Source organism: Neophocaena asiaeorientalis, unplaced genomic scaffold (genome assembly GCF_003031525.2).
Source record: "Neophocaena asiaeorientalis asiaeorientalis breed wild unplaced genomic scaffold, Neophocaena_asiaeorientalis_V1.1 scaffold649, whole genome shotgun sequence".
NCBI lineage: Eukaryota > Metazoa > Chordata > Mammalia > Artiodactyla > Phocoenidae > Neophocaena > Neophocaena asiaeorientalis.
The window spans coordinates 1631263-1647267 of record NW_020173202.1 but is presented as its reverse complement, the minus strand read 5'-3'; the positions used below and the strand labels follow the sequence as shown (position 1 = coordinate 1647267).

General features: G+C 48.2%; 1 protein-coding gene across 1 annotated transcript in view; it reads right to left on the bottom strand.

Moving 5' to 3' along the window:
* Positions 1-16005, bottom strand: part of AFDN (afadin, adherens junction formation factor) — a 94777-nt gene that overhangs the window by 53001 nt on the left and 25771 nt on the right. The window contains exons 8-10 of the mRNA XM_024744917.1: positions 11119-11213; positions 9613-9875; positions 3395-3464 (exon numbers count right to left, since the gene is read on the bottom strand). Of these exons, the coding sequence (XP_024600685.1) occupies positions 3395-3464; positions 9613-9875; positions 11119-11213 (428 nt within the window). The remainder of the gene's footprint in view (positions 1-3394; positions 3465-9612; positions 9876-11118; positions 11214-16005) is intronic.

The window sequence follows — 16005 nt, the reverse complement described above, 5'->3', positions numbered from 1 at the left end:
GGGGGAGGCGGGGGGGGGGAGCGCAGAGGGACAGCAGAGGCCAGGAGGGGCCCAGCAGTGCCGAGGATGCCACGTCCACAGCAGTGTGCCCAAGAGCAGTCACTGAGAGAATAACAGCACACACGGCCACTTTCCCCGTCTGGCTCTAAAACACAGGCATGCAGGCGTGGGGCACACACACCAGGGCCCTGCAGAAAGTCCAGTAATAGCGGCGACCTGACTCCAGAGTTCTCTTGGGTCAGGACACAGTGGACGGGGTACATGCACAACGTGAAGAGGCGGCTTTGTTTACTTGTGCGTTTTAAGGAAGGATGTAAAAATTCACTCATCACAGCTCAAAACCTAGTGAAGGATTCAGTACAGAAACTGGCTTACTTCCTGCCCTTAATCAACCCAGGGAAAAGACACCTATGAAGCAACCCAACAGTCGATGTTAAGTCCCTCCAAGCGGTGCCCACTCCTAGCCAGCCTGTGGCTGACAGAGGGATGAGTTACTGATATTCAGAAAACAATCAGAACAGAATCAATAAATTTAGGTAAAAAATCCACTGCAGCAAAAAATTTATGTAAGACTTCTTGCTACATCCCTTACTGTAGAAACTGAGCACAGATAAGTAAATAAAAATCGTCCTGGCCTTATCAACCAGAATTAACACCGTGCAGCATGTATCCTTCCGTTCTTTATATTTCCCATAAATGACATTACACAGCCTACACTCTGTAAAAGATACTTTTTCTTATGCTGTAGACATCTCGTAATATTATTTTTCAGTTACAGAATTGCAATGGCTGTATTAACATTTTGTTGTCTATTTGTCAAGGTTCATTAAACCAACTTTTATTAGGTTGTTTAAAATGTTCATCAGTATAAAGTGTCAGGATAGCGGTGCTTGTTTGTGTGTGTATAAATACACACACGCGCACACACACACACGTTCACACACAGTAATTAATTACTTTGTTAAGGTATGGCTACAGAAATAAAATTGCTTGGTCAGTGGATGGCGACATTTAGACTACAAAAAGTTGTTATAAATGAATAATGGTAAGGCAATGAACAAATAAACTGGTATGTTTATAAACTAACATGTTACAAAACCACTTTAGCTGTTTTCAAATGATTTTTAGAACAAATGCTCACAAAACAGCTGAAGGAAGCAGGAAAGAAAGGTGCGTGTCTGCGTAGAGAAGGATTTAATCACGTTAAAACACACACGAACACACACATGCGTAAGAGTTCAGAAAAGGATCTACCAAAAGCCAACCATGGACTGTGGATGAACCGTTTTCGGTTTTTTTCACGTTTTCTCAATTCAGCCAAGTTTTCTCTATTGACTATGCATTTTTATAAGAAGCAAAGTTTTTTATAAAGATGGTTATGGTACTGGGTTCTGAGAGTACTTCTTCATTAAACTGCTCACTAGACCTTTACTGAGGCTTTTATGTACTGCCAGGCATTTTTCTAAGCAGCAGAAGTGCAGCAGTGAGCACACAAGCCCTACTACCCTCACAGAGCTCAAACCGCACAGTCAATCGACAAACAAGTAGCGTACGGTCTCAAGGGCTGCACAAAGAATTTCACGTACGGTGTGTACTAGTGCCAGGGCGCTCAAGGAAGACTCCTTCATGGAGGAGACTTCAGATGAAGCCCGAGGTAAGAAGGGGCTCGCTGGGGGACAACCAGTGGAAAGAGCGTTCCACGAGAAGCAGGCCCACCCGGCCTTCGGGTGGGACGGGGGTGGGCGTCCCGGGAACAGAAGCAGTGGTGGCACATGCTGAGCTGAGAGGGAAGGGGGCCAGGCCCCAGGAGCTGTGTGACACAGAGCGACGACCACGTGACAGCGGGACAAGAAACCACCCGGAGGCTTCGGAAGCAGGGCAGTAGCAACGTCCAATTCACGTCTTTAATACCTCGGTTCAGCTGCCGGGAGGAGAATGACGGGCCAGGGAAGAGCAGAGGAGGGGCTGCCGTCTAAGAAGCTCTGCGGTCCCTCCGCCACAGGACGGCTGCAGCCTGAGCCAGACTCTCCCGGGGACGACAGACAAAGGAGGGTCAGAGGGCAGGGGCCGCGCCGGCGGGACCTGCCGATGACCGGGTGAGGGGGTGACCAGGTGAGGGGACGAGGGGGACCAGGGCGGCCCGCGACGGGTTTCTGTCGAGCGATGCCGAGGATGCTGGAGGACGGGACGTCAAGGCCCCGAGGTGGGGAAGGGTGAGAGAGAGAAGGTGTGTGAGAAAGAAAGTCTCCGTTTGTCTCAGCTGCGTTGAATGTGACGGGTGCTGCAGAGTCTGGGGGGCTGGCGCCCAAGACGGAGTGGCGCGCACAGAGGGCATCCAACTGTCTAAAGTCAGCTGGGAACAGGTACCAACGGAAGAGGGGGGCCCGAGGTCTGAAGCCTTGGCCCCCAATTTCAGAATCAGGCGGGGGGGGGGCGGGGACCCACCAATCAGACTGAGGAGGAAGGTGCCCTGAGACGGGGGCGAGAGAGGCCCTGGGGCGGAGGGCGTGCACCCGCTGGGTGGTGCTGGCACCGCCGAGACAGGCGCGGCCCTACGAGCGGGAAAGGAGATGGAGTGCAGGCCGTGGACACGGCCACCGCCGATGATCCCTGCCAGAAACCGCGCTGAGAACACGAGTAGGAAACGGGCAGTAGCTGGAGAGGACAGGAAGGAAGGGTTTTAAAAACCTGTCCCGGTGCCCGAAGATGAGCCCCACGCGAGCAGCTCCTGCCCCCGAGCCGGGCCCGTGAACGGCGCGGTGGAAGGCGCAAGGCCTGGGAGCTCGGCGCTTCTCGTGAGGCACTAAGACGTCTGCCGCCCCCGTGGAGAGAGATGGGCGAGGGGTCCCAGCCACCAACCGTCCCACACAAGGAGCCACCAGCAAGACCAGCAAAGCAGACTGAGTCCAAACCGCTCTGCACAGCTACGAAGAAACAAAACAACTGCTGTTTCAGTCCACGAGTCTGGGTGTGGGGTGTTACCCAGCAGTCGGGAACCAGAACGAGGACAGAAGTAAACCAACTGTGCAAGAGAGAGAGCACAGCGCCCACGGGCGTGAAGTGGCAGGTGGGAGCCGGGACCCAAGCTGAGGTAAGAAGGGCAGGAGTCCGCTATCTGCGGGGGTGGCCTGAGAGAGAAAGGCTGGCCACACAGAGGACAGGCCTAGGACACACTGCTTGGGAGAGAAAGCACAGCCTCCCGGCCTTAGGGGAAAAGACGGTCTGCTGCTCACGTATCACCACGAGAAACACAAGTGGTTAGGACACCCACACGCAGGCCACTATTAAAGTCGGTCTGTACAATACTTTTACGAGGATGTCACCAGTAATTCATCAAAGACGTCCTGTTATGCGAAACAAACACAGTCCTGTCAGGTAAGAGACAATCACCCACCTTGCTCGCTGGTAATGCTGTCCCACTATGAACATCTCCTCCCAAATCAAAAGTTGTCTCCTGAACAATTCTGTTGAGATAGAAAAAGAAATACGTAGAATTAATAACTCTCCAATGATAAGAGGTGGCCTCTTCCTTATAATACAAAAGGAATAGTTAGTTAAATATCCCAATGTTCAAAGATCTTCAAGAAATCACTTTACTGCCAGAATATGAACTTAATGAATTAAAAAACTACTGAAACTTTATGAACTTTTCCTACCAATTATACTGAATACTCTCGAGATCAGATTTTTTTTTGACTCTCTACTCTGAAAGGTGAGAAAGTGAGCATTCCTTCTCCACCTCCCATTTTTATTAGCATTGCAGTGTCAGTTGTTACTTCTCCTTTTTCATTTCTAATTCTATTGATTTGAGTCTTCTCCCTTTTTTGAGATCAGTGTTTTGAAAACTAATAACAAAAAATTGAAAGGAAGCATAAAGAAAAAAAGAGAAAGCTGTTCCATCAGTGAGTCTCTCTAGGCTGCAAATGGTACGTGAACACAGCGCAGACGCCCGAGGTGCAAGGAGCCCACGTGTGGACTCAGGGAAGGCCGGGGTGGGGTGGGGTGGGTGGAGTGGGCATGAAGACAAGGCACAGGCCCAGCTGACTCCTGCCTGAAAGCCAAGCTGATGGTTTTTTAAAAGCTCACGGATACCACCACTAGGCTACAAATAAAGAAATGGAGAAATTTTTGATAATGTCAATAATTAGATCCAGAATAATTCTAAACACTTTTTAAGAATATCTCAAAAATACCAAAACCATTAAACTTATCATTATGAAAAATTAGTTGAGAATATAAACAAAATCTCATTTTAAAGAGTCAATAATCTGAGGCAAGCTACAGCTCTTCGGCACAAATGAAGGGTGAATGCAAGCCATTTATTCCAGTTCATGAGAAAGGCCCAACCAAAGGGGAAAAAGAGCCCTAAAACATCTGTTAAGAGGCTCATACACCATGATCAAGTGTGATTTATTCCAGGGATGCACACAGATGGTTCAACAGCCACAAATCCATCAACATGGCACACCACGCTAACAAAAAGGATAAAAAAAACACACGATCATCTCCACATATGCAGAACAAGATCTGACAAAATTCAACAGCCATTTGTGATAAAAACTCTCCACAAAGAGGGTACAGAAGAAACATCCCTCATCATCATAAAGGCCACGTATGACAAACCTAAGCCAACATCATACTCAACAGTGAAGAGCTGAAAGCATTTCCTCTAAGATCAGGAACAAGACAAGGATGCCCACTCTCACCAATTTTATTCAACAAAGCCAGAGCCATTAGGCAAGAAAAAGAAATAAGAACCATCTAAATCAGAAAATAAGGGAAACTGTCACTATTTGCAGATGACAAGATGTTACATACAGAAAACCCTAAAGACTCCACTAAAAAAAAGTGTTAGAATAAGCCAATCCTGTACGCTTGCAGGGTTCAAAACCAATAACAAAAATATGTTGTGTTTCTATACACAAGTAATAAAATATCAGAGACATTAAGAAAATAATCCCATTTACAGCCTCATCAAAAAGAATAAAGCACCTAAAAATAAATTTAACCAAGGAGGTGAAAGACCAGTACACTGAAAATTCCAAGACACTGATCAAAGAAACTGAAGAAGATACAAATAAATGGAAGATATTTGTTATTTTGTGCTCATGGACTGGAAGAATTGATATTGTTAAAATGTCCATACCACCCAAGGCAATCTATACATTCATTGGAATCCCTATCAAAATTCCAATGGCATTTTCCACAAAAATAGAACAATTCTAACATTTGTATGGAACCACAAAAGAGCCCAAGTAGTGAAAGCAACCTTGAGACAGAACAAAGAAAAAGAACAAAGAACAAATCACTCCCTGATTTCAAACTATATTATCGTACAAAGCTCTAGTGATCAGAACAGAAATGATATCAGCATAAAAACAGACACACAGATCAATGGAACAGGATAGAGAGCCCAGAAATAAACCCACACATATAAAGGAGCCAAGAATATACAATGACAGAGAACATATAGGACGGTCTCTTCGATAAAAAGTGTTGGCAACACGGGACAGCCACGTGCAAAAGAATGAGAATGGATCACTACCTTACACCAAACACAAAGATTAACTCAAAATGGATCAAAGGCTTGAGTAAGATCTGAAACCATAAACTCCCAGAAGAAAATATAGGCAGTAAGCTCCTTGACACTAGTCTTGGTGATGAGTTTTTGCATCTGACAAAAAAGTAAAGGCAACAAAAGCAAAATAAACAAGTGGGACTGCAGCAAACTAAAAGTTTCTGCACAGCAAAGGAAACCACCGACAAAATGAAGAAGCAAGGTGTGCAAGGGGAGAAAATATTTGCAAACCATATATCTGATAAGGGGTTAATATCCAAAACATATAAAGACTTCATACAACTCAGTAACAACATCTCCTCCCAAAACAAAAAACAATTAACAAACGGGCAGAGGATCTGAATAAACATTTTCTAAAGACATACAGATCACCAACAAGTACATGACAAGATGCTCGACATCACTAACCACCAGGGAAACGCAAATCAAAACAGCAAGGAGGCATCACCTCACACCTACCAGAATAGCCATCATCAAAAGGACAAGAGGTATGTGTTGGTGAGGGTGTGGAGAAAAGGGAACACTCGTGCACTGTTGGTGGGAATGGAGATCGGTGCAGCCACTATGGAGACCGGTAATGGAGGTTCCTCAACAATTAACACTAGAGCTACCGTATGACCCAGCAATCCCACTTCCGGGTGTATATCCGAAGACAATGAGAACACTGACTTGATATGATATCCTCACCTCACGTTCACTGCAGCCTCACTCACAACAGCCAAGATATGGGAGCAGTCTAAGTGTCCACTGATGGAAGAATGGATAAAGATGACATAGTGAGTGTGTGTGTGTGTGTGTGTGTGTGGGTGTGTGTGTGGGTGTGCGCGCGCGCACGCCTGTATCTGTGTATACACACTCACAGGAATATTATTCAACCATAAAAATGAAGGAAATCTTGCCATTTGTGACAACATGGATGGAACTTGAAGAAACTGTGCTCACTGGAATGTCAGACAGAGAAAGACAATTACCATATGATCTCACTTACAGGTGGAACTTAGAACAACAAGACAGCCATAAAAGGAATGAAATTTTGCCATTTGCAGCAACATGGGTGGACGTGGAGGCCATTATGCTAAGTCAAGTCAGACAGAGAAAGACAAATACTACAGATACCACCTGAAAAACACAACAAACTAGTGAATACAAGAAAAAAGAAGCAGACTCACAGACACAGAGAACAAACTAGTGGTTATGACAGGGGTGGGGAGAAGGGCAGTACAGGGGCTGTGGGATGGGAGGCGTAAACCGCCGGGTGTACCACGGGCTCCAGAATATGTTGTACGACGTGGGGAGCAGAGCCAATATTTTGTAATAACTGTAAATGGGAAGTGACCTTTGAAAACTGTATATAAAAAAACAGTAACAACAAAAAAGCCAAGCTCACAGATACAAACATTGGTGGATACCAGAGGCAGGGGTGTCCGGATGGTGGGGGGAATGCCAAAATGGGTCAAAAGGTACAGGCTTCCAGTTTTAAAATAATTAAGTCCTGGGGATGTAGTGCACAGCACAGCGACTACAGTTCCTAAGACTGTGCTGCAGAGCTGAAAGCTGCCAAGAGGAGACCCTGAAGTTCTCATCACAGGAAAAAGCTGCCTAACTACGTGTGGCGATGGACGTAACTAGACTAACTGTGATCATTTCACAACACATACAAACACTGAATCACTATGTCACACACCTGAACTAATATGCCAATTATAGCTCATTTAAGAAATATACATACATGTGTGAAAAAAAGGAATACGTGAGTTATCTATGTAGAAATCTACGTCATGGTTTAACATGAGAACGGTATTATTTTTTATAAAAAGGGAAGTCCGTTCCACTTTATGGATGCACGTGTAAGTACTGGTATGTTCAACCACTAAGCAGTTTCGACTAGTTTTGCAGGAAAAAGATGTAGTAAAAATAAAACGTCACAGCAGCACTACCCCTCAATGAGATGTTCTCCATGTCCTTACACGAACTCTGCTTTCAGCCAGAGACAAGACAAGAATCAACAACCGCAGGCCTCCAGAGCAGGAACCATTAAGGCAAAAAGCAGGAGACGGATGTTCTCACCCAGGAAAACATCGCCCACAAAACTGAAGCGCCGACTGCAAGAGTGGGACAGAGACAGTTTGTAGCACTGTGTTTATGACAGTAACACTACCAACTAACCGTCAAAATAAATACGACGTAAAACCTAGAAGTAAAGCCCAGTTGCAAGTAAGAGGCAGTAATCGTAGGCACTGCTGATAGACGATACACACCACACCAGAAGAACTGCTCACACGGTAATTCTCTGGAGAAACTTCCAAGGAATAAGCGTGAGGCTATTAAGAAGGCGGGCTTTACCCTGTCCAGGTGTCTGGTGCTGAAAGGAAGAAACGGGGCAAAGGAAAGCTGCTAATTAACATGGAAACCCTTTCAGCAAGACCATCTGCTGAAGAGAAGAGCCAGTGGGAAGGTCATGACAAGAGACGGGAAATGAGGAGACGGCTGATAAACAAATACAACCTGAAGAAAGGAATTTAAAAAACCTGGTCCTGCCAGACACAGTAGGGAAGGACGGGTTTATCGCGCGTCCAGTTTAAAGGTGGAGACAGGGACTTTCCTGTGAAGTACAGACCCACGCTGGTTCTTTCGGGGACTAAGGGCTCGGTCACTTGCTGAACCCTGGCACTGGAAGGCGAGACGCTGGGACGTCAGATCCCCACACCCGCACGGCAGTCCCTACATCCACCCTGCTGACGCGAACGTGCGTGAACCACAGAGCGTCCACCTGGGAGTGGTGTTACATCTTATCTGCACCAACCGCGACTGCCCTTCACCCTTCTCCACCGCCAGGACTCAATGTGGACAGAGTGAGAAGAGAGGCCAAGACGTCCTCAACAGCCTGGCAGCAGCCGGCAGGGTAGAACTCCTAGTGCCGACGGTGAGCAAGCGAAAGGCCAGCATGAGGGAACGGGAACGATCCCCACGTGGCCCCAGGTGGAAGCTCTGCGCGGTTTCACGCAGGAAACCACGGCACAGGAACGAGGAGCGCCACCCCTGGGATGCTACGTCTGTGCTCTCAGCAGGGCCGGGGAGAAGCTACTGCCCCTGTCTTCCCAAGATCCACACCCTAGCAACCCGTAAGATGGGTAATAAAGTCACCGGGCAGTACATTCATGAAAAAAATGCTATCAAAAAGGAAGTGTTATTCCCTTCCCCTCAGAGAAGTTTTCCCAGACGGTAAGGAGTTTCCTTTTCCAGCACCAGGCCCACGTTGCAAGTCCTCAGACAGGCACTAGGTGGAGCCAAATACCTTGAATTCCTTAACAAAGAACAACGTGTTTCACTACTAGTAACAGAGAAGGCACACCTCAACAAAAACACCTCGGTGATGTAAGGCTCATTACACACAACACCATAATTCAAATAAAGTGCTGTTTTAAAGTATCAGCTAGGGCTTCCCTGGTGGCGCAGTGGTTAAGAATCCACTCGCCGATGCAGGGGACACGAGTTCGAGCCCTGCCCTGGTCCGGGAAGATCTCACATGCCGCGGAGCAGCTAAGCCCACGTGCCACAACTCTTGAGCCTGCGCTCTAGAGCCCGTGAGCCACAACTACTGAGCCCGCGCGCCATAACTACTGAAGCCCGCACACCTGGCGCCCATGCTCCTTAACAAGAGAAGCTACCGCAGTGAGAAGACCGCGCACTGCAACGAAGAGTAGCCCTCGCTTGCGGCAACTAGAGCAAAGCCCGCGCGTGGCAACGAAGACCCAACGCAGCCAAAAATAAATAAATAAATTTATTTTTAAAAAGTATCAGGTAAAAAACAAAATTTAAAAATAAAAGCCAGCCACAACTTCCAATTTCAAGATGAAGTCAAGACCTTTCTTTCTTCTTGTTCTTCTCTGAAACCAACCCAAATCAACAAGAACTTGAACCACAAACCACAAACTTTGAAAAGACAATAAAACACATAATCTATGGCTAATTCATTTCATTTTCAGCATGATTACAACACTCTGGAATTCTTAAAGGTGATGGATGCTCCTTACCCAGGCCTCTGTCTGGGACCCTTCGCCATCAGGCCTCCATCCACGGATCTCTTGGGCAGAGCGTGGTCCTGGCTGGGGTCCACGAACTTAAACACATGGGACACCCCAAACTGCACCTTCATCCCGCTGTGCAGCATCGTCGTCTCCGAGATGCGCTGCCCGTCCACGTAGGTCTCAGCATCCATGCTTCTTGGCGTGACCGTGACCACTCCATCCATGTTTGTGAGGTCACAGTGATGGGGCTCAATTCCTGAACCAAACAACTAAAAAGAAAGGAAAATCAAAGGAACTTCCATCATCAACTACAGAGGATTTAAAAACTGAATTTTAAGACTGTAAGTCCCTCTTTTATGATAAATATAATCTAAAAAACTCTGGATTTTTGGTGCTGTCAGGGAATTTTCCCTTAATTTATTAATTAAATAAACACTGTCAAAATAACTGAATATTTTCACCATCCAGCAGCTTGATTTAAGGGGTACCACAACTCTGCATTAAAAAGCATATGGGGGCTTCCCTGGTGGCTCGGTGGTTAAGAATCCGCCTGCCAGTGCAGGGGTCACGGGTTCGAGCCCTGGTCTGGGAAGATCCCACGTGCCACGGAGCAACTAAGCCCAAGAGCCACAACTACTGAGCCTGCGTTCTAGAGCCCACGAGGCACAACTACTGAGCCCATGTGCCACAACTACTGAGCCCACGTGCCACAACTACTGAAGCCCGTGCGCCTAGATCCCGTGCTCCCCAACAAGAGAAGCTACTGCACTGAGAAGCCTGCGCACCACAAGGGTAGCCCCTGCTCACCGCAACTAGAGAAAAGCCCGCGCGCAGCAAAGATGACCCAAGGCGGCCAAAAATAAATAAATAAAATAAATTTATTAAAAATAAACAAAACGTAGTCATCTTGAATATTAGACAATTAACGGGTAAATCTACACAGATCATCAGGGCTACAAATCCCTGTTCACCTGTGTTACTGCTGTGATGAGGATGGGGTTAGAACTGAAAATGACATTAGTAATCGGGCCCCTCATGCCACAACTGAGAAGTGAGAATACAGAGAAAGGGACATCTGCCCACGCCCAAGCCCCAGGAAGCGAGCAGCGCTGCCCTTCCCAACACACAGGCACGCTAGGCTCTGCTCTAGTCCAGCCTGAGCATTGTGGCTCAGCTAACACTTTAACTACACTGAACGCCTCCTACGCGTGTGTGACCCAGTGACAGGCACTTCCACGTACGTTATCCCCCTTAATGTTGTAAACTTGAAACAACCTATAAAACCATCACCATCTTTTGGAGAAAAGCAACAGCCCTGGAAGTCTGGGGGGGAGTGGGACAGACACTCACACTCTGCTCTGTTCACAATGAAGCAGAGAAGTGACCCAGAGCAAGCAAGCTGCTTCCATTAAATACAAAGGCTTTCCCTCCCTTCCACTCACCCGCAGCGCGGCAGGCCCACACGCTGCCCTATGACCCACCGAAGCGGCAGAGCGGCAGCCGGACACGCACCTGGATGGAGCCGTCGTCGAACTTCTCTGTCCCAACCTCAGTGACACTCAGCTGAAGGCGGTAGAGCTTCGGTTTGTCTCTGGAGTCGGAACCATCTGCGACGAGAGAAGGACAGGGCTTCACTAGCCAAGTCGAATGTGCTCATCATGTTATTTGAAACAAACAAGCAAACAACAGGTTACCTTTGAAGCAACACTACTGTTCTCAATTCTCAGGATTTCTATTCAAAGAACTCCCCAAATTTATATCATGCAACTTAAGTAACTGAATACACAAAATTCAAAGTAAGACATACGCACATCAGCTTCTGTATAAAATATAATTCAAGGTACTAACGCCGTCATTCATACCGACGTTTTCTTATCACAGAAAAAAACGTTTCCCCACCACACGGTCCTGGACTTGTGTCTGACTCTGAAGAAGACAGGGAGACCCTCCTTCCAGACCGGACCTCCTCACAGACCGCCGGGCACAGCGGAGCTACTGATGGAAGGAGTGTGACCTCCCGGCTCACCCCGGACCTTCGGGACCAGACCGACCCCAGGGATGAGGCCCCAGCGCGTGTCCCCACGTGATTCTGACGGCCACCCCTGGCATGAAGCTCCAGTAAGAACTGCCGTGAAAAGTGCTCACCTCCACCGAGTGGAGCTGGGGTGAAGGACAAAAGGAGAGCCTGGGTTTCTTACTTCTGTGTCATTTCATACTTCCGGGAACTGCTGAGATGTTTCCCTTGCCTGCGCATCACTTTGTCTGATGGGCTGGCTTTGGGGGACCACAAGAGCTGCGGCCCCTGCCCACTGACCCCCGGATGGGCTCCTCCTCTCCTTACCTGCCAACCCACCCCACCTGACACAGAGGGTCATTCTGATCTCAGCGCTATCGCACCGGGGGCCACGGGCCTCGGCACTCACGCGCCAGGACACGGTCCCAGGGCCGTGACAGCAGCAGCCTCGCTCTGCCCGTGCTGTGCAGGCCCCGCTGCCCCAGAGCCTCAGCGACTTCAGAATCGCTCACCGAGCTGCAGTTAAAATCTCGAGTCCCCAGGATCAGGAGTGTAAACACTGCAGTGTACACAGAGGGCAGGCCGCTAAAATCGTAGCGTAGTGTGGTCTCAACTCTCACAGACCCAAGACCAGGAACACGGGTGTGCAAGCTGTGAGAACGGTTGCTAATCTGGGAGTGCACAAGATAACATGCTAACCACAGGTCTGCAGCGACCTCCGGGATCTGGCTGAAGGTAAGACGAGACTAAAGCAGCATTCGAGAGACACACGTCTCACAGGCGCTGAAAACCGGGCCCCGGGTCTGCGCTGCTCCACAGCTCATCCTCATCAGATGTGCTGGCAGCTGAAGCCTCGTTTAAGTCACTTTATTTCAACTCCAAGCACTGATCCAAAACGGGCCTCAGGGTCACGCGGGGCTTTCCCTGGGCAGGACCCAGTTCCCTTCTAGACCTGCTGAGCCCAGTCCCTGAGGGATGCTTACCACTCTGCTGGCTGTAAACACCACAGGCAGCCCTAAGGACGGTCCTTGTCGAGGAGCAGTCTCCGGCACCCACAGCACCGTGAACCACTTCGTCTCGACCCCACTGGCCGAGTCTGATGAGGGTTTCTGCGTCCTCACCTCTCCCACCCCTGAGCTCCCAGGCGGCTAGGTCTTTAAAGCAATCTCTCTACACCTGGTGCTCAGTACAGCGTGCGCTAAATAAAGCCTTAACGTATTAACAGCGAAGAATTATTAACTAAAAATGCGGAAAACAGAGTAATGCGATACGGTCTCGCACAGAATTATACAAGTGAATTATAAAGAAAGCAAAAGCAGCAAATAAGTGATCAAGAACAACTGTTTCAATTACAACGTTTAAAAAACAGAAGAGCATGAAAAGTATGTCTGTTTAGGGGTGAAAGAAAAATCCACATTCGCTTTCTTCTGAATTTTGAATGCTTCTGAAGGGTACCTTGTGAGCTAATAAATGGGTATTATATACTTTTCTGCATCAACATTTACATCCACAAATTTAGAAATATAAAAAGAAAGGGAGAGATACAAACTTTCTCAGTCTCTCCTTTCTCTGCGACAGAAATCTATCGACAGACGAATCAGAAATAAACCTTCCCAATCCCTTCTTTCTTTCTGCTTCACAGTAATAATAGAAAACAACGATACCTTTACAGGTATATCCTGAATAACCTAAACGGTGGCCACTCACGTCGTAGATAAAACGGAGTTCTGGGACCTCGGGCAGAACACAGAAACGGAGGCGAGTAATGTTCACAATGTAACTGACAGCTTCTTGTAGATCCAAGGCCCCTCCTCAGTAAAAGCACAGTCATCTCACAGGCAGTAACAAACGTGTAAAACGGTGGCTTAAAACAAAAATCTTAAAACTTTATCCCCTTCCGCAACAGGGATTCTACAAATGCTGTATTTCCGGCTCAAGTGCCGGAGCACATCTCTCCTCACTTGAGAGCTACGACGGACCCACAGTGCCTCTGAAGGCGGAGATACATCTTCCGAAGTGACCCTACCACACAGACGAGTGCTTCTTCCAGAGGCTTTAAATGCTTTTTAGAAACATTTTATACTTTTGCCTTCAAAGTACGTACCACGTTCATATGGTGCAAAATTCAAAAGGCACAAAAAGGACATGGTGAACCGCACCCTTCCCCACCTGGCCCCTGCCTAGTCCTTCCCCACCCAGAAGCAAATCTTCAGTCTATTTTGTGCGTATATAATTACACCTCCCGATACTCATGTTCTTCTTTCTCCTGGCTTGCACAAGCCTTAGAATACCATTTGCGATTACCAAACGGAATATGCAACATCCAGTCAAATGTCCAACATCTGGGACGCACTTAAAATAGATCACTCTGAGCAAAGCCTGAGAATGTTTTTCAGGACACTTTTGGTGCCACTGCACAGCATGTCTACACATCCAGGCCTGCTTCTGCCTCTGGGCAGCTGGGTGGACGACGGCCCGGGGCGTCTCTTGGCCGCCCGCTTGTGAACGGAGGGCGGGGGACTCATCGTTTAAGGAGTGCTGACCAGCGCTTCCGTGTCCCAGGCGCCGTGCGGACGCCAGAGGTCTGCGGTGAGAAAGTAAGCTCATGTCCTGGCCCCCAGAGGGCTTACGTTCGCTTACGTTTTAGCGAACCAGTACAACAGGGAAGAAACTGTTTTCGGTACATACCAGGTAAAAGAGGAGACGTATTTGTCTCTCTGTTTGCTCCATTCTTTTACAGTGTGAAAGTAACCGACACGTGAAAACATTAAGGAATCCTTTTCAGGAATAAAATAACAACAGAAACTTGTCTTAGACTCTACTTTATGTATTATATCAAAATAGGTACTAAATATCCCTTGTTTCCATTTTTCTTTAAAAGAATAAAAAACTAAAACTCCAAGTTTGGTTAATATCCAATGAAAACCTGTATGATCAGTTTGGAGAAAATTCAACAAAGTGATATAAGATGCCGAAAGGCTGAGTCAACTTTATATACGAGAAAGTTCTGATTGTTACATCGACATGTAAAAAATGACACTTGAAATATAAAAACAGACAAAGGACGTATTTCCATGTACTATTTAAGATGATAGACTCTAATGCACAAAATCTGAGAAACAAGTTCCAAGTAAGAAGGTCCAGCTGTGCCAGCCAGAAATGATCTCAAGCAGGAGAGCAAGCTGAGGCCGAGGACACCCTAAACCTGCTCACGATGGCAGCGAGCGCCTCCCGAGAACGATACAGACACGAGCGGCACTAAGTGGGTGGCGGCCTCTTCCTCCTCAGCCTCCTGGCGTCACCGGACACGTGGCCCCGATCGGCGCTCCCTCCCCCATCCACCACCCCCATTTCTCCTTCTGTCCTCCTCCCCCAGCCCCGTCCGCACCTCCTCCCCCCCCGTGTCTCCCCCTCTTCCTCCTGGGGGCGCACAGGGTCGAAGGACAGGAAAACAGCTGCCTCCTTTAGTCCAAATTCTCACTTAAAACTTAGCCTGAACAAAGACTCCGGACATTTCTGCAAAATAAGCTGCTATTAAATGAAATGAATCCTGGATACGGAAGAGTTAACTAGAGATAAAATGAAAGTACATTAAACTCTTAAGAAAAGTTATTTATATTAATTGAAAAGCCAACACATCCAGCATCTGGTCAGTTACCGCTGTTCTGCCCGTGAGGTTGTTAGTGCTCGAGATGAGACACTAGCAGGAAGTGCAGCATCCCCTTTGGAAGCACGCCAGCCGTAGCAGGCAAAGCGACCCCTTCTCCCTGGGGTGCACACACACGCGCAGGACCCGGGTGAAGGCAGCAGCGGCGGACAGAGGCCATGCAGACGCGTGCAGGGGAGAGAAGGAGAGGGTGAGCTGCAGGGAGGCGACTGTCCAGGGGGAAAGGCACGTCCTGCCCCAGCCCTGGGCTGGAGGACACGGCAGCCATGCTCCGCGTGGCGTGGGCACATTGCTGAGGGGGACACTGAGTTGACAGGGAGTCCCCGAGCAGCAGGGGAGCAGCCGTCTGTCCATGACAGGGAGACCCACCCCGCTCCTTCTTCCCTGCGGAGCACAGCCCAACCCAGAGCAAGGGACAAAAACGACTTCTACCCCCGTCCCTCCAAAAGACAGTGGAAGCACCCGCCCACATCTCAAAAGCCTCCAACGACACCTACAGGACCTCGGCCCAACCCCGAGGACACGTGCTCGGCTGACAACGTGTCCAGGGAAACGGTCTCTCGTGACAAGTCAGCATCCACGAACACAGGGAAACTAAGTCCATTTCACTCTGCGTGCTGACCGGGCTCGGTCAGCAACAACACCTTAAGAAGACAGCGTGACCTGGTGAAGAGAACAGCTCTGGAGTGAGACAGACCCCGGCCGGCAACCGGGCCTC